This window comes from Anastrepha obliqua, chromosome 2 (genome assembly GCF_027943255.1).
Source record: "Anastrepha obliqua isolate idAnaObli1 chromosome 2, idAnaObli1_1.0, whole genome shotgun sequence".
In the NCBI taxonomy this organism is placed as follows: Eukaryota; Metazoa; Arthropoda; class Insecta; order Diptera; family Tephritidae; genus Anastrepha; species Anastrepha obliqua.
In genome coordinates, this window is record NC_072893.1 from 47,495,417 (window position 1) to 47,521,323 (window position 25,907).

The 25,907-nt window shown below is 36.4% G+C and overlaps 1 protein-coding gene across 6 annotated transcripts in view; it reads left to right on the forward strand.

Annotated features, from left to right (window-relative positions):
* LOC129237363 (anoctamin-6) overlaps positions 1-11,747 on the forward strand; it is a 56,388-nt gene extending 44,641 nt beyond the window's left edge. For all 6 annotated transcript variants that reach the window (XM_054872052.1, XM_054872056.1, XM_054872054.1 and 3 more), the window contains 9 exons: positions 422-477; positions 550-708; positions 5,357-5,517; positions 5,586-5,824; positions 5,922-6,543; positions 6,608-6,813; positions 6,884-7,009; positions 7,082-7,237; positions 10,312-11,747. In XM_054872052.1, the coding sequence (XP_054728027.1) occupies positions 422-477; positions 550-708; positions 5,357-5,517; positions 5,586-5,824; positions 5,922-6,543; positions 6,608-6,813; positions 6,884-7,009; positions 7,082-7,237; positions 10,312-10,629 (2,043 nt within the window). In that variant the 3' untranslated portion in view covers positions 10,630-11,747. The remainder of the gene's footprint in view (positions 1-421; positions 478-549; positions 709-5,356; positions 5,518-5,585; positions 5,825-5,921; positions 6,544-6,607; positions 6,814-6,883; positions 7,010-7,081; positions 7,238-10,311) is intronic.
* The last annotated feature ends 14,160 nt before the right edge of the window (positions 11,748-25,907 follow it).

Genomic DNA, 25,907 nt, shown 5'->3' on the forward strand with positions numbered 1-25,907 from the left:
ATAGTGGTGTGTCCAGGGGGAACCTCATCCTCTGACTCAAGATGATGGCTTCTGATACGTCTAGAATTCAGTTCACTCCGAATAGTTATTTGATGGAATGGGTCTGCGAAAACTACAGCAGAAACTGCTTGCGGAACATTATATGCGCCTTGTGCCAACCTTAATCACAAAGAGAAACGAGCAATTTTATCTACAGCATCGCAGTACCAATAGTAAGAGTCGGTCATCTTGCAAGAGTCAGTCGCTAGTTCACCACTCCTTTATATTGAAATAGTAGGATGCCAGTATCCCAGTTTAGTTGGTTTTGGAACCAGATTCTTCAGGAGAGACCAATATGTCCTCCATGGAAAATTTCAAATATTTTTATTTTTTTTTTATTATACGTGATTAATTTAAGTCTTTTTGGCTTTATACCTTACAGGATACGGATCGTGACTTCCTTTTACAAGAATGGGCTTCGCTACGAAAGTGGATACAGTAAGTTTCATTTTGCACGTGATATGATTTAATATTTGCGTTTTAAAATATTATTTACATTTTTAATTTCAGCTTACAGCCCCTGGACAGCATCAAAGAGTATTTCGGTGCAAAAGTTGCTTTATATTTTGCTTGGTTGGGTTTCTACACACACATGCTAATTCCAGTCAGCGTACTGGGTATCCTATGTTTCATCTATGGATTTGTGACGTGGAGTAATGATCCTATAAGGTATGAAATGTAAACAAACAAAAAAATATAGGATCTAATAATGTTAGGGAAGGGAACAGAATGATCGATTATTGTAAAAAAACAATTGTGTGCTATCAAGTATAGTGAAAAAAATCGAATTTAATCGATTGTTTTAAATTTAAACATATTTATTTTTTAAGAAAAAAATATTTTCCTAAGCATCGAAAATTCATAATCGCCCAGGATAGATAGTGATATAGTTATTTTTACCCAACATTTAATTTTCACCTCCAAATTAGCAATTTGAGCGAAAACCTATCTCCCTTTCACTGTGTGCACATGTGTTCAAAATAATATATTAGGAGCACGATGAATGACCAAATTAAAAAAAAAAAATTTTTTGTATTTAAGGGATTAGGGGTAGTCAGAGGACCGAAAAAATTATGATTTTCCATAATTTTTTTTTTTGGTTGGCCAATTGCTTTTTTTGATGATACAAAAATAAAAACATTGTATTAACACATCCTATTTCGTATTGACTTTAACAAAATTAAAAAAAAAAATTAATAATTGTGAAAGTTATCACTGTTTGTGTGCAGCCCGTTTCTCCAGAAGTCCCTTGCGGTGATCATCACAAGTCCTTGGAGATTTATCTAAAATCAATCGGGCAAATGAAACAAGTTTTAAAAAAGATTGTGCCTGATCGGAGCTTCTTTTTTTTAATTAACAATATGGCGGTCTCAAAAAAAAAGATTTCAGATTTTCGAGAAAAAACCCGACAGTTAATTGTTAAAAAAAATCGAAATTTGTGAAAAGAAAACCCTTCGATTAGGCACGAGTTTTTAATGTTTTTCAAAAGCAGTATACATTTTACTGAATTCTACCAAGCGGTTTTAAGGTTACAGTGATCACCAGTTCAAAAAACAAGTTTTGAGAAAAATGCATTTAAAGTTTTGCTATCGATTTAGGAGCGCCCATGCGCCCTTTGTTAATTGTTGAATAATTCGAAAAGTATTTCGTCGGATTCACTCCTAATTTTCACACAATATTTTTAAGATATTATGCTTTAAGAAAATGAAAAAAAAAATCCAAATTTTTGAAAATTCTGACTACCCCTAACCTCTTAATTTTTTTGTGCTTTTATTAAAGTACCTATAATTCATTCATTAAAATTTTGTACAACAATCGCAAACTTCAACAAATAAAAGAAAGTATATAAAAATTCAGAATTTTTAGACAAAATTCTGGTTGTGCAGCTTTATAGCCCATTCAATATTATTGTAAGAAAGTAAAAGTTTCAATGGGCTCAAAAATCTCGATGATTTTTTAAAAATTTTTTTCTCTTACATGTTGAGCCTTTTTTCCCTATAAAAAGCTTTCGGTGCTTTATGTAGAAGAAAATACTCAACATGGTATTAAAAAAAATTGTCAAAATATAACGCCAGTTCTGAGCGACTTTAAACTGTCACTTTATTGTATTAAAATTGAATGGGCTATAAAACTACTTACACCTAATTCTCTTTTTACATGCATTTTTTTTACACGAATTTTATTTAACACGAGGGTTTTATACGAATTGTTTTGTTTTAACACGATTTTCAATATTTTATGAATATTTCATAAGGTAAATAGAGTTAGATTTTTCGATGCATGTACGAAGCGTTAAATTAGTTTCAGGATAAGTCTCTGAGGATCGATAGATTTTGCTCTCGCCGTTTAAGGGGGAACGCCACTGTGGGGGGTCAAAAAATAGTCGATTTTTGGTAATTTTTTTTTTTGTAACTAGGAATGATTATTCGAGGATCGGACAGAAAGGAATTTATTATATATCTATTAATCTATGTTGATGTAAATTTTTATTAAAAAATATTGAAAATTGACAAATTTATGTAATTAAACGTAACGAGTAAAAAAAAATTACGTCATCTGGTGGCAGCGATACAGCAATGAATAATCATCTGAAATCAAAAACCCATTTTTTTTTTTTTTTTGACAAAATGGTGGTGATTTGAATTTCGATGTGTGTTTTTCACCATTTTTTTGATTTTCAACAGGCCCAAAAAAATAGTTATTTTCAAAATTTTGAAAATCGGCTACGTACAACGATAGCCAATGCGATAACAAAAATTTTGAAAAAAAGAAAATTAAAATCGGTTAATTATAATAGTATTCGAGAAATTGTTGCCACCATATCTAAAAAAGGCGTTTCGAGAAAAACGCTTTTGAAATAAAGCATCGCTCACTTAAGTGCACATAGAATCGGGAAGAAAGCGAATTTGAGTAGTTATACTAACAATTTATGCAAAAAAAAATCGTTTTTTTTTTTTTTTGAATTTTCACAGTGGCGTTCCCATTTAATAATTGATTTCTTACAATATATGTATTTAACGAATTAAAATGTGTAAGCACGAAATACATTCTTAAGTGAACTCTAAAAAGAGTTTTTTAATATTGTTTTCACCTACATCATACTCTTTTTACAGAAAATTTTGTCAACGTATCTTTCGTGTAAAAAAAGAATTAGAGGTAGATGTGATTTGAAGTTTTCTAAAGACTGATTTAAAAGATGCAAATTTTGTTAACAATTTTTTTACTTTGTTAAATGTTAATCAATTTTGTACAAAGGTTAGAGCTTTGAGTTAGATAGTTTTTGTTGTAGAATGCACTTTACTTTTATAAAAACATAAAAGAAGTTAAATAGAAAAAAATAGTTAAAACTTTGCAATTCGTCGAGCTCTTATTATTTTGAACGAAATTGTACTTGTATAATAGTACGGCAGGTGCATCCTTTACAGGTGCTAAGCTCGAGCCAAGGCGAATCTATTAAAGGTGGTATCGGTAAATCAACTAATATATTTTAAAATATTTATTACAAAATATTGTTGTTGGTCTAGTGCCACTACCTTTAATGAATGCGCCTTGGCTCGAACCAACCTTCTTCCCCAACTTGTGGTTAGCGCATTTATGCTATCCTGCAAAAGGAGGGGCCTACACAAGGCGAATCTCTTCAAAGTGGTGGCTGGCATTCGAGCAATTTATATTAGGTGAATAAAGTGGAAAATATTCAATCCTTTTTGGTAAAAATGGTAGCAAAAAATTATTTTCTTACTTAAATAAAAACAAACTGCGAATGATTTAAAAAATTAATTTTGATTATTATTTGAATTTAAATAATGGTACAAATAGAATTTATTAGCAGAAATTGCCAAGTCTAATATTAAAACAAGAAATTATTTCACTTAATCCAAGATTTTATTTTGTGAATTAATTTTTAAAGTTAAAACCGATCGAGAAGTTGCGGAGTTTCGCCAATATGAAACTATTTTGTTAAAAATAAATATAATTCTGTTAGGTGTTTTGCCGAGATGCCCCTCCTATTTGTAGCGTGCGTTCCACAAATGGAAGGACTTACAGTTTGAAGGCGATTCCGGTAGATGGTTTTTTATGAGAAGCTTTTTCATGCTGGTACTGTGCTTTGCTAAGCCTCCTCTGGACATTTCATCCATTCATGGGAAGGTGGGCTCATTGGAAATAAGTTCCGTCAATCCCAACTTTTTTATAATGAGGTATGCAATGTTATCGATCGCGTCGGGGCTACCCAATTATTCTCCCTGTCATAACTTTGGGAAATGCTAGCTCTTTGCAAAACATGAATTCCGTCTAAATCACCACATCATAAGATATATATATAAATTCCCCACTCATCGATCTCGAATTGCGTCAATTACTCTATCATGTCCTGACTTAACTGTTACGTGTCATACTACCGCAGCCCTGAACATACCGATGAAAACTGTTTAGCGAGTTGATGTTAGTAAGCAAACCATTTTGAAAATGAAATGTATTTTCTACAAATTTTACTTTTCATCCACTTTTTCTCAGAATTTCTAGAGCTAGCAACCCAGTGTCTTGCTAAGGGAGCTGATTTGTCAAGAGAAAACGAAAAGCTGCTTACTGAACAAACCTTTTATCATTGAATCATGGGAATGAATGACAAATAGATAAAAATAGTTTGTCGCGCATTCACAACACACCAACAACATTCCGCCATTCCGTTTTACTGGCATTCCTAAATTAAAGGCGAGTTAAAGAAGAAGAAATCAACTAGACTAATTCCAACACCTTCTGTACCACGTTTTAGCTATACAGTTTTATGTGGCCTCCGTAAGGTAGTTGAGTTTAATATTTATCATTGACTTCTGAAAATCGACGGCTGTAGAAAAAAATTGCTTTCTTTCTTTTTGTTTTTTGAGGTCTGGTAGGGCTCGAAACCAAAATTATTATTATTTTTTATCTTCATTTATTATAAATTAATTCACAATAAATATAATATTATAACGCTTGAGCAACTAATTCAATCCAAGGATGATAGATACCAGGTTTGCTCGTTAGATATGGTGAAAAAAATGTTTTAAGGGAACTTTGGATTCTACGTAATTCGTTTTGTGTTTCACAAAATTAGGTTTAGTTTAGTGAGACAAAACGAATGACGTCGGCATATCTGTCAAACTTGCTCAGAGCCGAATAACGGTCTGCCAGGCAAATCTTTTCACCATGAATTCAATCGGCTTACACAAATTATATAATATTTAATAATATAACACATAACAAATTATGCATAAGCCTGCTGAGAATTCCAAGCATGTCCGAACCATCATTCTTAAAATAATTGAAAACTTCATTTTAGTCGCCAAATTTGCAACGATAACCAAACGACTCTTATGTGCCCACAATGTGATCGCAACTGCGACTACTGGCTGTTGGAGGAAACTTGTAACTCATCGAAAATGAATTATCTGATAGATAACAATATGACGGTCATATTTGCCTCGATAATGGCTATTTGGGGTAATTACGCTTTAAATTTTCAAAAACATTTTTATAGCAAATGAATTTGTAAAAAACTTTGCTCGCAGCTGTACTCTATTTGGAGCTCTGGAAGCGCTATTCTGCCACTTTGGTGCATCGTTGGGGCTTGACCACCTTTTCGCAGCATGTTGAACATCCGCGTCCCCAATATTTATCGAAACTACAAAGGCACAAGGATATTACGGAGCGCTGGAAGAAAAGCAATAATATACTCGAACCGGATGTGCCATTTTGGCGTATAAAATTTCTACCCAGTTTCACAAGTTACAGTATTATGGTTTTGTTTGTGAGTACCATTAAATGATATACCAACAACGCCACGCTATAGCTTTTAGTTTTCCTTATTTTCTAAAAACAAAAAAATATTTCACTTTACTTTTCAGATCTGCGTTTCACTCATCGCGATTTTCTCCATGATAGTCTATCGAATGGCACAGAAGGCGTCCCATAGCATTTTGGGTAACGAAGATTCAATGACCTACAAAATAATGGTGCTTCCCATGACGGCTGGTATAATCGATCTCATAGTAATTTCCATGCTCGATTACGTCTACACTTCACTAGCCGTTCATCTCACGAATTTGGAATATTGTCGCACGCAAACTGAATACGACGAAAGTCTAACAGTTAAAAATTATGTATTTCAATTTGTCAACTATTATTCCTCGCTATTCTATATTGCATTTGTGAAAGGCAAATTCGTCGGCTACCCAGCCAAATACAATCGGATATTGGGTTTTCGACAGGAAGAGTGTAATCCAGGTGGCTGTTTGATGGAGCTTTGCATGCAACTTGTCATCATTATGGTTGGCAAGCAGGCAGTCAATGCCATTGTGGAAATGCTCTTTCCTTATATAATGCGCTGCATACGCAAGTTTTCTACGCGCCTCGGCATGCGAAAAGTAGAAAGTGAAGAGAAATTAATATCGTGCAATCAGTGGACTGAAGATTATCATTTGGAGCCGTCGAACACAAATTCACTATTCTCAGAGTATTTGGAGATGGGTAAGTAGGAGTGTTGTTAACTCATTAATATGAAAAAAGTATACATTGCGACATTTCTTCACAGTTTTGCAATTTGGTTTTATAACACTTTTCGGCTTGGCCTTCCCATTGGCGCCACTACTTGCGTTGATTAATAATGTCATCGAAGTCCGTTTGGATGCAATAAAAATGCTGAAGCTAATGCGACGTCCGGTAGCGCAACGTGCCAACAATATTGGTGTCTGGTACAATATGATGGCAATTGTGACACGCATCGCTGTAGCATCGAGCGTAAGCAGTCACTTTGTTTGATTATAAAGCAGAAATGTGATACAAATTATCATAAATTCATCCATTTTAGGCTATGATTATTGCATTTTCCACAAATCTCATACCGAAAATAGTCTACATAACTGCCACACAGGATGAATCCTTGGAGGGATATCTGAATTTTACGCTTGCCTACTTTAACACAGCCAACTTCCAGGTTAGCGCAGATATAATATGAATTTTCCAACAAATAAATGCATTTTTTGGTTTTCGTGTTTTGTTTTTTTAGGTGCAACCAGTGCTGCGGGGGAGCACCTACGAAAATGTAACCTCCTGCCGTTACACAGAATTCCGTAATCCACCCTGGGATGCGAATCCTTACAAGCGACCAACGTATTACTGGAAAATACTAACAGGACGCCTAGCGTTTATCGTAATTTTTCAGGTGAGCTATGCTTCTTGCAAAATTGGTTTACTAACATTTATCGAAGTACCACATTGCCTGCATAACGGCGCTACTCAAATACAAAACACAATTACAACTACTGGACCGAACAGTATACAGACAAACACTAAACGACATGCATTGGTAGTAAAGTGGTGCACAAATGACTTGCTTATTACAAAGCAACAAGTCACACATTGCATGTGACACTGTTTATGATGACAAAAAGCAATGTAGGCACACAACTTGAACAGCAACGAAGAAAAACTGTCTTCAACAAGCAATACTACTTCGGCTCTATCGACAGTGCACGACGAATTGCACGACGCTGCTTATATGCTTGCATGGCAATGGTAGAAAAACATTCTCATACAAGCTTTGCCGAAAGACATCAAGTACAATGTGTGAATTGGTGTCATATGTATGTATGTACGTAGTGTATATTAGCACACCTTCGAGATGTATGAAAATTGCAAACATACACATTTCTTCGCTCCCCGCGCACTTTTGCGTATTAAGGGGAGAATATTAATAAATAACGGTAAACTTTCGATGAATAATTTTTAAAGCTATTGAAGTTATGAAATAAGACAGCTTTTAGTAAATTTAAAAGCCAATAAAGTGCGCAGAAGAATATTTGCAGGCAAAGTGTAAGTTATATTCAAATATTAATCAGAATTTAATTTTTATTCTACAAAACCATCATACCAAACATTAACTGCCTATTTGATTTTAAAATATGAGGAATTCATGTAAGTAAATAATCCACATTTGACACAATTCACTTGTTTGAATTGAATTGTTTTTCATTGCCTTTCAGTGTCATTGCTTTTCTTGCTAACTTGCCGAAATATGTGTGTAGTGACAATGCTGAGAGAGAAACAAGTCATACAAAAGCATGATTTGGTTTTCTCTCTAGCTGCTATTGCCTGTTACTGTTAGTTGAGAACAAAACACTGCATTGTTGTGTGAATTTAGCAAATGACTTGAAAGCACATACATATATGTCGACTTGTGCACCACTTTAATCGGGAGACTCTTACCACCTTCCTAAACTCGCGGCCCCTGAATGTTGTTACCGGAATTCAATCAATACCTATTGCAGACGAAGAGCTTTCGCTGCCACGCAAGCCCCGCGTAACTTTGGCCCAATTGCGTTCTGGATATTGTAGCAGGTTAAACTCTTACTTATTCAGTCCTACAGGCTCCCACATTCTCTCCTAGCGCTAACCATCTTCAGGTGACATAAAGGATATATATACTTCCAGATATCTATAGACTTCTTTTAGGAGCGCATATTTTTCTCATACTTTACTCGAATCAACAAAAGTGGGCTTTAAAATAAAAACGTTGAATGTGCCACTAAAAGGAATGCTAGTTTGTACTCGAGGCGAATTTATTAAAGGGTTCGGGTTCATTTTTTGTTTTCCACTTTGGCAATACTTTTCTTTGACAATAAAACGTACAAAACATTGTTATTGCTCTAGATCTACCACCTTTAATGAATGCGCATTGGTTTGTACTATTATTGTTTTTGTTTTTTTCTTTGTTTCAATCAAATTGAAATTCACTCTGAATGGCTTTTATCATTCGTCATTCTAAATATGAACAGAATAGTAACCAGCTTAACTTTTTTTCAAAAGAATTAGGACTAGATTTGTCTGACGTCCAGATTACTGTAGCGTCTACCAGGCAGGCAGAAGTCTCAGCCATAAAGGAGGTAACTGTGTACCTTAACACATCCCCATAACAAAAACTACGATAAATATCTTTTCGCAATCGATGGAGTCAGTTATATGAAGATCAAAGATTGCTCAGGAATGCCTGGTAGCTCTAACTGATATTAGCACCGTCTTCAAGGTCAGTCTTATATGGGTTCCGGGACATAGAGATATTGAAGGAAATTACAAGGCCTTGGAGCTAGTCAGAAAAGGTCCCACTGCTTAAAAACAGGGGCAATATTGGAGTTCCTATGGCAACTTGCAAATTATATATATAGGTATATTTCAAAATTAAGGATAAAAAATAATATTCTCCAGGAGGCCAACAGGGAATGGAGAGAAGAAAGTATGTGAGTTGCAACCAGGCTAATTTGGTCGTAAATAGAAAAGAAAATGTCAGAAGAATTGCTCCACCTTCCAAGAGAGAACATCTTGTTTGTTTGTTTGTTTAACAGTAATAGAAGCCACGTCAGTGTAAGACATATCACCGATCGTCTTCGTCTAGCTCATCTAAAGGTAGGCCCAGGAAACATGCTGTTTCGACGGGTTGGGTCCAGAGGGAAAGGGGTGTTAGATGAGTTAGATGAGTTAGATGAGTCTGTTTTAGAGGGCATGTGAAAAGGTGGTTAGTGTCGTGCGGGGGTGCCTTCACACGCCGGGCATTTGTTTGGTATGTTGGGGTCGATTCTGGATAAGTAGGAGTTTAACCTGCTACAGTATCCAGAAAGTAATTGTGCCAGTGTTACACGTGTCTGACGGGGAAGCTGGAGCTCTTCATCTGCTATAGGTGGTGGTTGGACTGCGATTACGGCATTCACAGGACGGGAACTTAAGAAGGTGGTGAAGAGAGAACATCTCGTAGGTTGTGGCTTGTGTTACCGGCCATTGGCTGTTAGGTAGGCACTTTTTTAGGCTAGAAATATTTTCTCATGAATACTGCGGAAGTTGTAGAGACGAAGAGGTAGTAGAAGAAACAGTAGGACTCTTCCTCTGTAAATGTCCAGCCTTCGCTAGGAGTAGAGCAAGCTTGTTAGGAAAGTACTTCTTTGACACTCTTACGGAACTGTCCGGTGCTGGGATAAAACCTTTCCTACGCTTCAAAAGAGTGTCTAAATGGTTCCATGTTGAAAAAAAGACTGAGGTCTAAGCAGGTTGGCTATTCTAAACCGACTGCCACCCAAAATTAAAATTGCTCTCTCGACATTCGAAAAGTTTCAAGAAGTTTTCAAATTTAAAAGGATACGTGTGATGCAAATTCGCTTTCACTACTAGAGTTACAGCGAAAAAAAATGCTCTGTTTTCCTTTTCCATAAATAAAATGAAGTAAAATTTCTCTGCTTTTCACCATTACAGAATATCATCGGCATGATTCAAGGTGTGATTGCCTGGGCAATTGCAGATGAGCCAAGCAAATTGCGTAAGCGTATTAAGCGTGAAGGTTTCCTGCTGCGCGAACACATAATTGAGTATGAAAAGAAGACCGTTGCTGAGAAAGCAGCTGCACGTCGAGCCATAGACGAAGCGCAATACGAAGATGAAAAGGCGCAAAACCAAATGGACTACTATGCGAACAATAAAGAGCCTATGTCACAAGCGCAGACCGTACAACGGGATTATGCGGATAATGAGGCGGCAGTCGTTTATAGAAATGAGCGTACAACGCCACTGTAGAACAACGATAACGTTTTTGTTACATATTCTATAAGTAGTTTTTATTTTTTTAAGCCAATGGTAATTGAAATGGTAGCTTATTTATACAATTTTTATGGTTATTAGGTGATTATAATTAAGCGGGTAAAATAGTGCGCGCAACACACAAATTATAATTAGTAAATAAGAGCATTTTTTTTTTGTTTTCCATTTTGGTTTTCCTGTTTTTTTTTTGTATTTTTGTAGGTTTTTTTGTTTTTGTAGTCTTTTTTTTGTAATGTTTTTTTGTCGGCAATGCCTTATTTACAATTTTAGTATATTGCATTAGAAATGCTGAACATTTCCTGTGTAAATTTGTTAATTCAAAAGAAAAAAAAAAACGCTATTGTTAGGTACTTAAAGTTTTAAAAGTTAAACATCACTGTTGTGTAACTGTAATTGTTATCAATGTAAATAATTAATAATTAGTCAAGTGCATACACTATCAAGTAGTAAACAGAAAAAAAAAACAAAAAATGTGTATAATTAACAAATTAAACTAAACCAGTGAAAGAGAAACTTCAAACTGCTCAAAATAATCATAAATTTTGCATGCTAATAATATTATATATAATAATTTGTAATTTTTTTAATAACAAATATGTAAGTAGGCAATACAAAGCTAATTTTGTATTGAAAACTAAAACAGGTTGAATTTTATCGCAAAACCGTACCGCATTTGTTAATTAGTTAATTAATTGTGATGGAGTAAACGATACAAATTTTATATGATTCGTTGCATTTTCAGCCACATTTGCCTTAAAGTACGTGCATACATAGAAAATAAATATGTATTTCATACGTTTATAACGCAATCCGATTTAAATTGAGTCAAGTCGCGCCACAGGTATACTACTAATACATGCATATGTACATATATGTTGGTACCTAGGCAAATATGTATGTCCATTTTTTGTAGCAATAGTTATAATGCAAAATATTAAATTACATACATAGATAAAATTCACAAATAACCGCAAGCATTTTACCACACAGTGAAGTGCTTCTTTTAAAGTAGACAAAAAGTAGCCGTTTTTACCGAAAATAAATACATGCTAGCAAAGCAAAAAATAGTGAAAAAATCAAAACAAAAAAAACAACAACAACAACAACACATATACTCATACAATACACCTGTCTCAAACTCAACTCGTGTACCTATCTAACTGCACTTCTCTTTCAACTGTTAACTACATATATACTTACCCTACCTACATTAGTCTACAAACATATACATATTATCAGAAGCATTATTATACTACATGTGCACATATATGTATGTACATATGTGTATATGTGCATACTCGTTATGTATTTGTGCTGTCATAAAATGTTGTTATATGAAATTTATTTACAAACATTTACATATATTTTATATGAGATTTTATTATATGTATTCTTAAAAAGCGTAAATATGTTCTAAATATATGTATGTATGTATATGTTTCTATTGTATTTACACATTCTTATATGTATGCGTACATATAAATGCATTTGTATCGCAGATATTCTTTAAGATACATAGCGCGTCACATAGTAACAGAATACAATCCAAAAAGTACCTTTGTAATGCATCATGTATGTATGTATGTATAAACAAAAGAAATAAATTACTACCTAATAGCACTTCACTTTGATTAAAACAAAACACATTTGAAATTTACTAAACAAAATATTAGTTTGGTCAAAAAGAAATTCATCATTCTCTCGGTAGATGGCTGTAGTGATCGATAATTCGTAAAGTATCGATCAAACAATTTAAAATGTATGCTCAAGCTGACATTTCACCCTAAAAAATTTTTTTGCTGTTTTTTTTCATTCTGTTGGAATTATAGGGTGTTAACAATGGAAGCCAACAAAGAGAAAATTAGGTTCAGTTTTTTTTTCAATTTTTCTTTGATAGATTCGAAAATGCAAGGCAGACCGCTGAAATTGTGAATTTTGGTTTCGTCGATTCCGTTCAGGCATTTTTGATGCTAAAGAGTATGTTATAATAATAATATCGAAAATGTCGATAAAATCACAGAAATAATCGCAGCTGACTGGCATTTAAGTGGTCGTAGCATAGCCCAGGAGCTAAACTTTACGCAAAAAATAAGGGGTTTTTTCCTCAAACTAATATAAAATATGTTTAATTTCTTCTTCTACTTAATTGGTGCGGATTTTGGCCGAGTTTAACAAAGCGCGCTAGTCGTTTCTTTCTCGTGCTAACCGGCGCCAGTTGGACACTTCAAATGAAGCCAAGTCCTCCTCCATCTGATCTTTCCAACGTAGAGGAGGTCTTCCAGCTGGTACCGCATCGAATGCTTTCAGACCCGGAGCGTTTGTATCCATTCGGACGACATGACCCAGCCGACGTAGCCGCTGGATCTTAATTCATCGTTCCATCTTTTACTGCTCAGTTGCCAACGTAGTCCAAAGTAGCACTTATTGGCAAGAGAGATTCTACGTTGGATTTCCAGGCTGACATTGTTATTGGTGTTAATGCTGATTCCCTGATAATCGAAGTCTTTTACAACCTCGAAATCATAACTGTCAACAGTGACGTGGGTGCCGATACGCGAGTGTGCCGACTGTTTTTTGATGACAGGAGGTACTTCGTTGTGTTCTCGTTCACCACCAGACCCATTCGCTTTGCCTATCCAGTTTGGAGAAGGCAGAACTAACAGCGCGGTTGTTAAGGCCGTTGATGTCAATATCATCGGCATACGCCAACAATTGTACGCTCTTATAAAAAAATGTGCCTGCATGCCGATTTGTTGGGCAGTACTCTCTGAGAGCAAGAGTGAGAGGCGAGTGGTGAATCTTCTGGTTGTCTGTTGTTATTGCAGCTTTTCGATGTTGAACATTTTTTGGGTAGGTAGATATACGTTTTTTGCTGCACAGAGACATTTGCGCAGTTTGGCTGCAACGAGGTTATGATCCATGTCGATGTTGGGCCCTCGGATCGTTTGTACATCTAATACACTAGAAGCGTGTCTTCCATCTATCACAATATGATTGATCTGGTTTTGCGTTTTTCGAGCAGGAGACAGACAGGTAGCTTAGTGTATCTTCTTTTTAAGTGGCGGATCCCAAACCCTGGCGGCCGCCGTAGCCAAATGGGTTGGTGCGTGATTACCATTCGGAATTCACAGAGAGAACGTTGGTTCGAATCTCGGTGAAACACCAAAATTAAGAAAAACATTTTTCTAATAGCGGTCGCCCCTCGGCAGGCAATGGCAAACCTCCGAGTGTATTTCTGCCATGAAAAAGCTCCTCATAAAAATATCTGGCATTTGGAGTCGGCTTGAAACTGTAGGTCCCTCCATTTGTGGAACAACATCAAGACGCACACCACAAATAGGAGGAGGAGCTCGGCCAAACACCCAAAAAGGGTGTACGCGCCAATTATATATATATATATATATACATCCCAAACCCAGCGCACAACCAGCTATCCTATGATGCTTCGTCTTCTCACGTTAGCTCACTCCCGGACGGATGTTCGGAAACTACCCAAAGGGTACTTGGGCTAATCCCGAGAGATGTGAGCTGCTTGAACCATATGCAGAAGAATCGTCCTGACCGCTCCCAAGTGAATGGCGATCAGCAACTTTCCCCACTTGCGTGGACTTCTACATATGGAACCATTCTCCATATGTTTAATTAATGCAGCCAAAATAGTAAAGAGTTTTGCGCCGTCAGGAGGCCGAGAGAAAGTGACTTTGGATAATTTCTAAAAGTACGTTCACATATGCATTAATTATCAACAAATCTTCAAAATTAATCTACCCGTTCACAAATGGCAGATTAGTTGCAAAATTGACAATCAGCTGTCAATACTGTTGTGAAAGGTTTTTCTTTATAGTAATTATTTTTGTGGAATATTTCGGTGTTTTTGGTTTGTTTAATTATTACTAACGTTATGAAGAAAATGCAAGGAGAAGGTATAGCTAATTTATTATAATTGAGCAATTGGCTGCTAATAATAAACAGCTGGAGGAAATCCGTAAACGACGCTTACTGAGGTTTCAAAAAATGGCAATGATACGCATTCGAAATTCGATATTACATGCATAGTTAATAATATCTTACAAACATTTCATTAGAATTATGTATATTTACAAACCTATGTTCTTTGTCGGTATTCATTTTATTTAGTTTTTACTTTGAAATTTTTCTTTACACTTGTAAAAATAATGATCTATTACATAGGAAACACAGGGTTGTATGTCAAAAAGTATGGTTATTATCTAGGATTATTTTCTGATGTCAGATTTTGGGAGAGAAATTTTGTATGGAAAATCTCGCTTTTTAATTACGGATTGGGAGTTAAGCACGAAAAAGTAGATCATCTACTTATATGTGAACGTATTATTAGCGCGTCTTTCTTTAAGGCGCTTAAATCACGTATAACTCTTTTACCATAAACCATACTCGTACAAACAGGCAAGGAATGGAGTGCGTAAAGATCAAAATAAAGATTTCTATCATTCAAAATATTTTTTTTACTTAATAAAAACTTCAAAAACAAAATGGGAATCGATAAATTTGGCGTCGTATAGTAATATTAATTTGCTATTAATTTTCTTGATACACTGGATATAGAGAGAAATTGTCCAGGACGTGGAATAATAAGTGGAAGACCTGTCAATCTGTCATAAACTGAATTTGTAGGAAGTTGGCCCTCTACGCTTTCGCATTCTAAGTTTATCTTCCACTTCTCTTTGCAAAGACGTACAACGCCGTGCTCTTAGTGAATCCTCGTTCTTGTATCTAACGATCAACGGGAGGCATGCTTGCGGTAGCCATTGCCGCTGCGTCTGAGCTTGCTTTGTGTGCTCAATGTGGCCTTCGATAGAATTTGACCAGGTGCTGCAGACAAACTACGGTGATTTTTACTTTTAACAACATGTATTTATTTCTTCAGCGCTCATCAGTGCGGAAAGGCATTGCTAAGAGTAGGCGCTACATCCTTAACATTTTGGGGTCACGTATTCTTGGTCTAAACGAAAACTAAGTCGGTCACCAAATATCACTCGGAGATGAGAAAACTGAGAAAATTTAAAACATTGAAAGCCAATAATATAGAAGGCTACCTCAGATTTTATTTTACTTTTATAGCTTTAATGCGGTACGTCAGCGCATACCCTGATTTGTGAAGACTTTGGCTACATTGACAAAACCTAAATATCAGAAACGTCTTATCGGCTGCACTTCCTTTCAAAGTAGGGCATACAACACATCCCAAGGATGTTAGATTTATCAGGTTTTCTCTTTAAAATAAAAAATGTGAACGGAACTTCGGCTGCCACGTCACTTGGGAGATTCGGCAACCGCATTCTGCATGATAGTTTCACATGTATTCACTCACTCGTCCAATCAGTCGTTGTTTAGATGGTAACGAAGTGTCATTAATTGTTATTTTTTTCGTATATCACCAGAAAAATCTCTTTTTTTTTTAAACACATCCTAAGGGACGTCAGCCCATTAGCTCACTATGTCAAATTCGCTCAGAGCCGAATAACGGTATCCTAAAGAGCATGCCTCTAAATATCTTTTCCCCCATGAACCAAACCTACTTTCAACTTGTCTTTAGCAAGACTGAGGTCGGGGTACGCCGTAAGGCACATTGAATAGGTAAGATCAGTAGAGCAGCTGATTTACGAGTATTTTATTTTTTTCTATTTATTTGGTACATTAAGTGTCAAACTTTATTTAAATTACTCTAAGCTGGCAATCTTTGCTTTCAAGTTTTGACATTTGAGGATCCAAAAGCAAAAACAAAATACATTGCTACATTGCTTTTGTTTTTCTCTACTTCTGCTATCTGCTCAAGACGCCTTGGTACGCCAGTACGGTTTCCGTAGACTGCCAAATCATCGATCGTCAAAGTGGCTATCTTTAATTTTAAGTTTGTTTTTTAATTTGTAACTGCAAAACCAGAACATGTCGCCGGGTCTATAAAATTCTGTTTTCTCAAAAAGAAATTGCTTCATTATTTTTGCGAAAGACAAATATTTAGTGCTTTCGAAATTGTAAGATCAACTTGCAGTAATTATTGCCTTACAATAAAACGGCAACAAAATTCATTTTGATATGATGAATATGTAGGTACATTTGTACATTTACAGCTAACTTTTTTATGTTGCTTAACTCAATTTTTTATTGAAAAATTGTGAAATTTATGAAATTTATGAAAAACTAGAAAACAAAATAAAACGGCACTCAATGCACTCAAATCATGGTTGACTTTTAGATACATTTGAATACATTTGTTTACTGATAATAAGTAGCATGCAACCGTATCTATAATATTTTCTAAATAAACTATAAGATCTATGTAAATTTGTAAAGTTATTTTCAGTACAATACAATAAATGGAGAAACAAAATCAAGAATCCCAAATTAAAATGCTTTATAAACTGATTTTTGTCTTTTGATTTCTATTTGTACTTCAAAACTAATTTTCTTTCCCTTCATCTGCTAGGAGTTGACTGCTGCAAAAATTAATCATCGAAATGAGAGGTCGAGTTGGTCGCCCGCTAGCAGGTGAAGACAAAAAAAGGTCGGATATCGTATGAAACTTGTGGGTGTTCCGTCGTAGAAGAAGATTGTCTTAAACTCACTAGGTTAGGTTAGCCAGGTTGTTTGTCTAAGACAAGACACTCGGTGGCCATAAGGCCCATTGTGATATGTGCATTTGATTTCCTTACCCTAAATAAGTTACTCAAACCACTCAGATCTTTTTAAGAAGGTAACTAGTCCCTCCAGTGAGAAATTTTGCAAATTTCCCAGGCTTTCACAAAAATAATCGCCAAGATATTTGGCACGGCTTCTTCGAAGTGCAATACATTCACGGAGAGGTGTTATACCGACTCAATTTCTTCTTCATCTTCACAACTTCATGAATTCTGCTAACTAGAATGCCAATAGTGCAGTGAGCTGTTATAACACCTTTGGAGACGCTGGTAGTCGATCTGTTGAATCCAAGCAGAAATTTTATACTTTTAAGATTCAGTTTTGGCCAGAGGGCTTTGAAGACCCTGCAGTTAGTAATCAGAGAGCACCTTCTATTGATTTCGGCGATTAGGCTCTCATCAATCGCAGTATACAGTTCGTTTAGAGGAATGCTTATGCCCTCTACCACTCGCTAAAGGTGAAGCTCAGAGCCTTTCCTGGGACACTCATCAGCTTCATCCAACTCATTAAGATTTGATCAAATACAGGCTGGTCCATATGGTGCTTTATTTTTAAAAATTAAAAAAAATTGAACAAAAAGTCAACTAAAGTCAATTTTTTCCAGTTACTTTTGATTTATTAAAAAAAAAACAAGCATTCCCATTATTTGGGAACACAATTTCATTCATGTGGTATCCTCGGTTGGCTTCCTAGTAGGGCATCCTGTTAACTCAGTTTTCCAAGACCTTGGTGACAGTTTTTGGTCCTAACTCGCGAACGGCTTGTGCAGCGAGCAAGCGCTGAATCGTTAGAGTCTGAATCGTTAATAGAATGTTCACATAGCATCGGCCCTCTACGGCAAGCCACAAAAACGACGTCTAATGGCGTCAAATCGCAACTCCGAAGTGGCCAATGGACTCCGCGAAGACGGCTGATAACATTATTACCGAAAATTTAAATTAAAATTTGAATTGGTCGAGCCAAGGAGCACCAAGAGATTTGGTGCCTCCTAAAACTTTCAGCCACATGGGTTAAAAAGCCCATTGTATTTAGAGCTCGGAAAAAAGGGTAGATAGTCGAGAAGGGAAGGAGAAAAGTATCAGAAAAAGAGATAGGGAAGTATAGAGACAAAGGTAGGTAGGTCCTGTGAGAGTTTTCCAGATTCTTTGGAAAATCTGTAAATTTCCTCCAGTTTTAGAGAACGAATATTACTCATTCTCACGAATCGGAACCGAAAACTCGTAGCCTTGCTCTAGCAAAGGCAGGACACTTACAGAGAAAGTGCTCAGTGCTATCCGCCTCCTCCAAGCAAAACAGGCACATCAGGTCCTCAATGATTCCAATGGTGGTCATATGCTGACCCCATGGGTTGTGTCCTGTAATAATACAGACCATCAACCGAACGTCTTTCCTTCCGAGGATTAGTAGAAAGTTTGACAGTTCTCTGTTCGGACTTGTCGCAAAACACTTTGCAGTTCTGCAGCGTTCTAGACAGGACCTTCGCTCTTTATGTAAATTGTATACATAATCGCTGATCTAATTCATGATTCCTGCGGAACGGATTCCGATTATTAGCTTTGGGCCTCGTGTTGGAGCCGCTGATCCACGGTTGGTCAATTCATGCAATTTCGTTTCCTTGAACTCCAAAGTATCCTGTTCTGCGGCAGATGTAAGCTTCTTTTTACATTCTTGAACAATCTTGTTCAGTTGTTACGCATCGTTTCGACGACGATGTATCGCTCTTACCCACTCGGTTCTCCATTGACATAGCCAATGTGCCATTTTTCACCACTAGTAATGCGTTGCCTTCGGAACCCTGGGTGTCAATTCCGGTCATGAGCGGAAGTGAGGTTAGGGCCTGCACATCCGATGCCCGAGCCGCCAATTACTCGGATTTCCCAAAAGTGGGTTACTTCGTGCAGCAATATCTTTGGTTAGGCTCCACATTACAAAAAGGAAATGCATTTTATACCTCCTGCCAGGTTGCCGGTACGGTAATCTCCTCATACTGCTTGGGTGGCCACCAATCCCGCCGTTCCGCGGATGGGTGGATACACAATTCCTATTTGGAGCTGTCCTCTCAGTTCGTGGTAAGTTAATCTCCATAACATGAGGTTAAATCACCACTTAAGCCTTATCCCCGCGGCAAGGAGACCGACACCATAAGGCCAAATTATTACCGAACTTGATGCTCAAAAGATCGATTGTGGCATCAGCTGTGTGGCATGACGCGCAAACCTGCTGAAATCAAACATCGTCCAAGTCTCTGTCTTCAATTTCAGCGAAGAAAAATGGGACAATAACGCCACCACTTCGAAGCCTGCACTAAACTGATCCATCACTCTGAGGATCACATACGGTACGTGATGACAATTACGTACAGGTTTTTCGATCCCCAGATTAAAAGCAAAAAACTATATGGACCACCCTGTATATATAAGTAATACTATTATAATGGATATTTTCTTTAAAGGTGGTTTATACTGTCATTGCGCTGATATTTGCTAAACCTTCATCTATAAAAATCGTTAAATTGGTAAATTTTCAGAATCTTTATTTCCATCTCTACTATCTGTGATGTAAAAAGCATTTATTTTCTACAGTAGTGTCAATGGTTGGGTTAGAGAGTCCGTCACATCAGTGATTATTCTCACTGTCAAGGGCAATTATTTGCCACATCAAAGTTTATTGTAAACCAGAAGGTGTTTTAAGTGACCGGTGGAAATTTTGGGCGCAAGTCCCATGCGGACAAGCTCCCTACGAGTAGCACAATAGACTATACGACTGAGTGTGTCCCATAGTGGACAACCGCTACAACTTAACCTAACGTAAGTGCTGTGCGATGAATTCCGCCGTTTAACATAGGACAACCAGTAGATTTTTAGAGCATCATTGTAATCCAATACCAGCTCCACTAAATATTGATGGTATAAGACGACTTTCAGACTTCACAACAGATCGCATGATCATCTTCCAAACATTATTGAATTCAAGTCGTCGTGCGGGTTTTGACTTCAACTCATAGACTTTTTGCTCCCTGCGACAATTTTTGTTGCTAGGAAGAAAATGTTAGAGCACCAAATTGATTATTTTACTTGTATCGTTTAGCTCGATAAATCGTAAAGTCTTCAGTCACAATACAACCTACTTGACATTAAAATTTCACGCATGGAGACTTCGGTTTTCTACAATAAGCTAATAACGGTATAGTTTCGGAATTCCATTTGTTATCAAATTCTATTTGTATAATTTATAATATTTATTTAATAAAAATAATTATAATGTATGGAAGAAAGTTATATATTCTGGTGAGCCGTCTAACCCAGTGAATACATAAAACAGATTTGTCGAAGTAGCACTCAGCCACCACATATTCACAAAAATGTACGCAAATACGAATATTAAGAAAATAATACCAGATCTCCATTGCTCACGAATGTCACCGTCAGATACATCTTTACCTCAAGTACACATCCCTAGTAAATTTCAATTTGGATCAATACAATTCGTATGTTGTTTTTATTTTGATATTTCCCATTCCGGGTTTAAAGTAGATAAGTGGCATGCCAACGTGTGTGCCAATTGGTTAATAGCAAATATGCATACTCGTATACAGGGTGGCCTCGAGCAATCCCCGCACAACATATGTGGTATGATTATAAAGCAGAACTCCTGCAATTAAATGATTTCGGCTCAACTAAAACTTGTTCTACGGAGTGGTTCAAAAAGACTGATGTCGTTTGAGAATCGTAAGGTTAGGTTAGCCAGGTTGCTCTCCTAAGACAAGACACTCGGTGGACATTCCCATTCTGATATATGCATTTGATTTGCATCCTTTAACTAATTTGTTTAAAAGACTTAGATTTTTGACGTGATAACGTCTTATAATTCGATTTAACAGGCTGCACGCACGAAAAAATGTGTCGTTACCTTGCTTATTGGTGTTGCCTTGCTCATTGCCGTTACCTTGCTCATTAGTGTTACCTTGCTCATTGCCGTTACCTTGCTCATTTGTCGTTACCTTGCTCATTGCCGTTACCTTGAATGAACTGCAGGCGAAAGCGCGGAACGAACGACAAAGCAAACAAAGCAAACGAACGGCAACGTTCGACATCTTGCTCTCTCCTACTTAAGTGAGCATATATGTGTATGTATATGCGCATATGTACATATATAAATTCACGTATTTGTATTTGCATATGCCTTCTTATTGATTATTATTAATTTGATTTACTTGAAAAATTTAAAATAAAACCAAGTTTGTTAATAATACCTGTTGTTTTAATGTTATATTATTTTTTGACGTGATAACGTCTTATAATTCTATGTAGCCGGCTGCACGCACCAAAAAATGCGTCGTTATCTTGCTCATGCGTCGTTACCTTGCTTGAACAGCATGTTATGTTATGTTATGTTATGTTATGTTATGTTATGTTATGTTATGTTATGTTATGTTATGTTATGTTATGTTATGTTATGTTATGTTATGTTATGTTATGTTATGTTATGTTATGTTATGTTATGTTATGTTATGTTATGTTATGTTATGTTATGTTATGTTATGTTATGTTATGTTATGTTATGTTATGTTATGTTATGTTATGTTATGTTATGTTATGTTATGTTATGTTATGTTATGTTATGTTATGTTATGTTATGTTATGTTATGTTATGTTATGTTATGTTATGTTATGTTATGTTATGTTATGTTATGTTATGTTATGTTATGTTATGTTATGTTATGTTATGTTATGTTATGTTATGTTATGTTATGTTATGTTATTTTATGTTATGTTATGTTATGTTATGTTATGTTATGTTATGTTATGTTAATGTTAACTCATTCTCTATATCCATACAAAATATTATATCTATCAAACAAATAAAATTAAAATTTTCTTTTGAAAAATGCAACCATTCAATCAGTATTTTCTTATGACGTTATCACGTTAAACTATCGTCAGTAAACCGACTTTACAGACAACCTCTTTTTTTTTAAGAAGGTAATTAGTCCCTACAGTAAGACATTTTGTAAATTTCCTAGGCCTTCAAAGAAATAATCGCTAAGATGTTTGGCTCGACTTCTTCGATGTGCGGGACATTCACAGAGGAAGTGATGTACCGAATCAATTTTTCTTCATCTCCACAACTCCTGCAAAAGGCATTGAGAGGTACGCCCATTCTACTAGCTAAGGTGCAGTGACCCGTTACAACACCTGTAAGGTCGCTGCTAGTTGATTTGTTGAATCCAAGCAGACATTTTGTTCTTTTAAGTTTCAGTTTTGGCCTGAGTGCTTTGGAAACCCCACAGTTAGTAATCATAGACCACCTCCTATTGGTTTCCGCGATTAAGCTCAAATAAATCGCAGTATACAGTTCGTTGAGACGAATGCTTATATTCTCTAACACTCGCTGAAAGTCAAGCCAATCGCCTTTCCTTTCACACTCATCCGCCATTTCATTTCCCTCCCCCCCCAGAGTGGCCGGGAATCCAACAAAGTGTGGTGTTGTGTGGTTGGATAAGTGAGCGGGACCTCATGCATTCTTTAACACATTTTGAATTGATGCGCGTGGAGGCCAGTGCCTTGATCGCTGCTTGACTATCAACAAAAATGGTAAGGTATGGTTTGCCGGAAGTAAGTCCATTAGTCCAAATCGTAAATAAATTTTATTAAAAAAATAATGACAATATTTGATAAAAGAAAGTTTTATATTCAGGAAAAAAGCCTTTGCCTTCCGGCCGATTCCGATGGGCAGTCTCTTTTTGTGGGACACTTTTTATTCATATTATGATCCAGAGAGCAGTACTTTTTGTAGTTTTTAGCTTATACTGATTTTAGTCGAAACTTTCTCAAGAATGGTGCGAACACGGCCCAATATGCCCCCGTAGGACTATACTCGTCTGTGTGTGTGATATAGCAGCAGCAAGTCCTGGGTTCGTTGCGCGCTAACGACTGCAAATATTAAACAAAAAATTTCTAACAGGGAACCTTCGAGTGCGTTTCTGCCATATGAAAAGAGAACATCTGCTGTTTGGACAACACCACGCCTATTACAATTAGATGAAAAGCTGCGCCTAACTATCTTTCTATCTCTTTCTGAGAATATATCCCTAGAAAGTGGGTAACAAGACGGTGACCCAGTTGAGAGAATATGGAAGCTTGCGCATATCGTAGTACCGGCACTCGGCTCTCAGTGAATTCACGTATAATAATTATAGATATAGCTTTGTTTACATTTCAACTAACCAACCTTTAATTTTTCTTTACAATTCTTCTCTACTTTGATACACTCGTCCTCTTACAGAACTCTTTTAGAATTTCGTCACGTCTTTTCTCCACTTCGATATGCACAATCTTTTGTTCTATTGTTCATGGCCTGCCGTAATCCATAGAAGTAAATAATAAGAGAGATAGAGAGAGAGAGAGAGCATTGTGCTCACAATTCACAACCAAGATATTGCATTCTGGATCCTTGGTTGGTTGGTGGAGGTGTTGTTTGAGTAATACATCTCAGACTCAATTAGCACAAAAGGTGCCATTTTGGTACACCACAAGTAAAACCACTCCCATATTATTAAGTCAAACCATATTTATTTGACTATAAATCCGCCTATGAAAATATTTTCTTTTCTACAATTTCTACCAAGTGGTTCATTGGGAATTAACCCTGCATTCTATATCGTAGAGCACTCAGACTTGGGCACTCACACAGATGATGGAAGACTGTCTCCCTAGAATCCTCTTGATTGCAGTTTTTACATCTATGTCCACCCATTTTCCCAGCATGCTCTCCGATAGTCTAATGGTCGGTTATTGCTAGCGTTATTCTGAATTCTTTCTTAATTGCTCGTCAGTTGTGGACTTGTTGTAATCTGGCCACGTTTCCTTCGGTATTTCGCAGATATCGGTGTTGGTGCATCTGTCAAGAGCCTGCTTCTGGCATAGCGAGAAGATCTCCCTTTTGCGCACGCCTTTGGGACAGTCGAAGCGGTAGATTCGGACTCGTTATAGGATGCCTCCTGTCTTGCCAGTTCTTCAGCTCTCTAATTTCCTTCTATGATATGTTCCTATGGCCAGTTACCCAGATGGGAGTGATGTGTGTTGTGTGCGCCTAAGTTAAGTTAAATTCTTCTTTGCATTGTCTGACGATTTTTGAATTGGTTAACTTTGGCGACTTTAAAGCTAAGATGGCTGCTGGACTATCTGGAAGATATACTTTTGATAGTTGTTGTATATGGTTTTTAATTAGCTTGCATGCTCCTTTATCCCGAGAGCTTCTGCTTGGAAAATACTATTCCAATTCCTCAGGCGAAAGGATTTGGAAGTTTCGAGGCCTTTCGAATATATACCTACGTCGACGCAGCAATCCATCTTGGATTCATCAGTGTAAAATTCAGTTGTATTCTATTTGACTACTGAATTCAAATCTCATTCCTTTCACGTGGGAAAGTTTTTTTTAAACCCTATTCTAAAGCTTAGCACAGCTGTAGTAAAATCTGATGAGCTGCTAGTAAGTCTTTGGCTGTTTAAGATAACACTATGAACAAAAATCCTAGCATTCCAAAAACCACCTTCTTTTATTTTTATACTTAAGGCGTCGCAGTGACCTAGAATTTTCAAAAAACCGATTTTTTTTGATATTTCGAAAGTATAGGCTTTTAAGAATATACTGCTAAATTTTTGGAAGGATATTCCCAGCCGGTTTAGGCAGATGGAGTCAGATTCGTCACCCGGCTACTCTCAAAGCTTTAAACTCAATTATTTCAAAACGACTTTTTTCGGCCTGGTGTTGTCAAAAAAAAAATATTCAACCAATCGTCTGAAATTTTAATATGTTCTTCACAACACTAATAGTCATAGCCCGTAGTAGAATCATATTAATATTTCAATTATTTCGTTTTTATTTTATTAAAAAACTGAAAAACCCGGTTTTTAAAGCGTTAGGGTATTCTAGTACGAGGATAAAGTCATACTGATTAATCATTTTTTTGGTTTTTGTGTTGTCCGTCCATTTTCATAGTAATTTTTTTTTCATTTTTGTATGTTAAAGAAGTTAAATAAAAAGCATAAAAAATTGATTTTTGTTATAAAAAAAATTCTTAAAAATACCCCAAATTTTTGAGCTCTTGACCACCGGGACCCCTTAATTTCTTTTTTCATCACCCACATTTTTCGGACCGGCTTGGAAGCGCTCGTACTTGGCTACATGGCAATTTATGCGCATACACAATACATCTGCAAAGAAGCAATGCGACAAAGTGCACACTTTGCCACTTCACTTAATAAGCTCTGATGAGAGCAGTTGCGACGCGTCAGTCGTAAATTGAATTGTATGCATCTTAGAGATACGTTTTGATGTGGCAATTGTCTTAAAAGCCTCGCAAGGCGGTAAAGCTTGTGCTGAAAGTGACATAATATGTACATACATATGTAGATATCGACGTATACGAGTATGTACATATGTCCATACATAAGTGTGTTTACATGTGGAATATCCATGTTCGTATTTACGAGCACGAGTGCGATTTGTTATTTATCAGTTTCCATTGTAAGATGGATCAGTTACCGTCAGGTCGCGGCTAAGTAAAGCCAGCT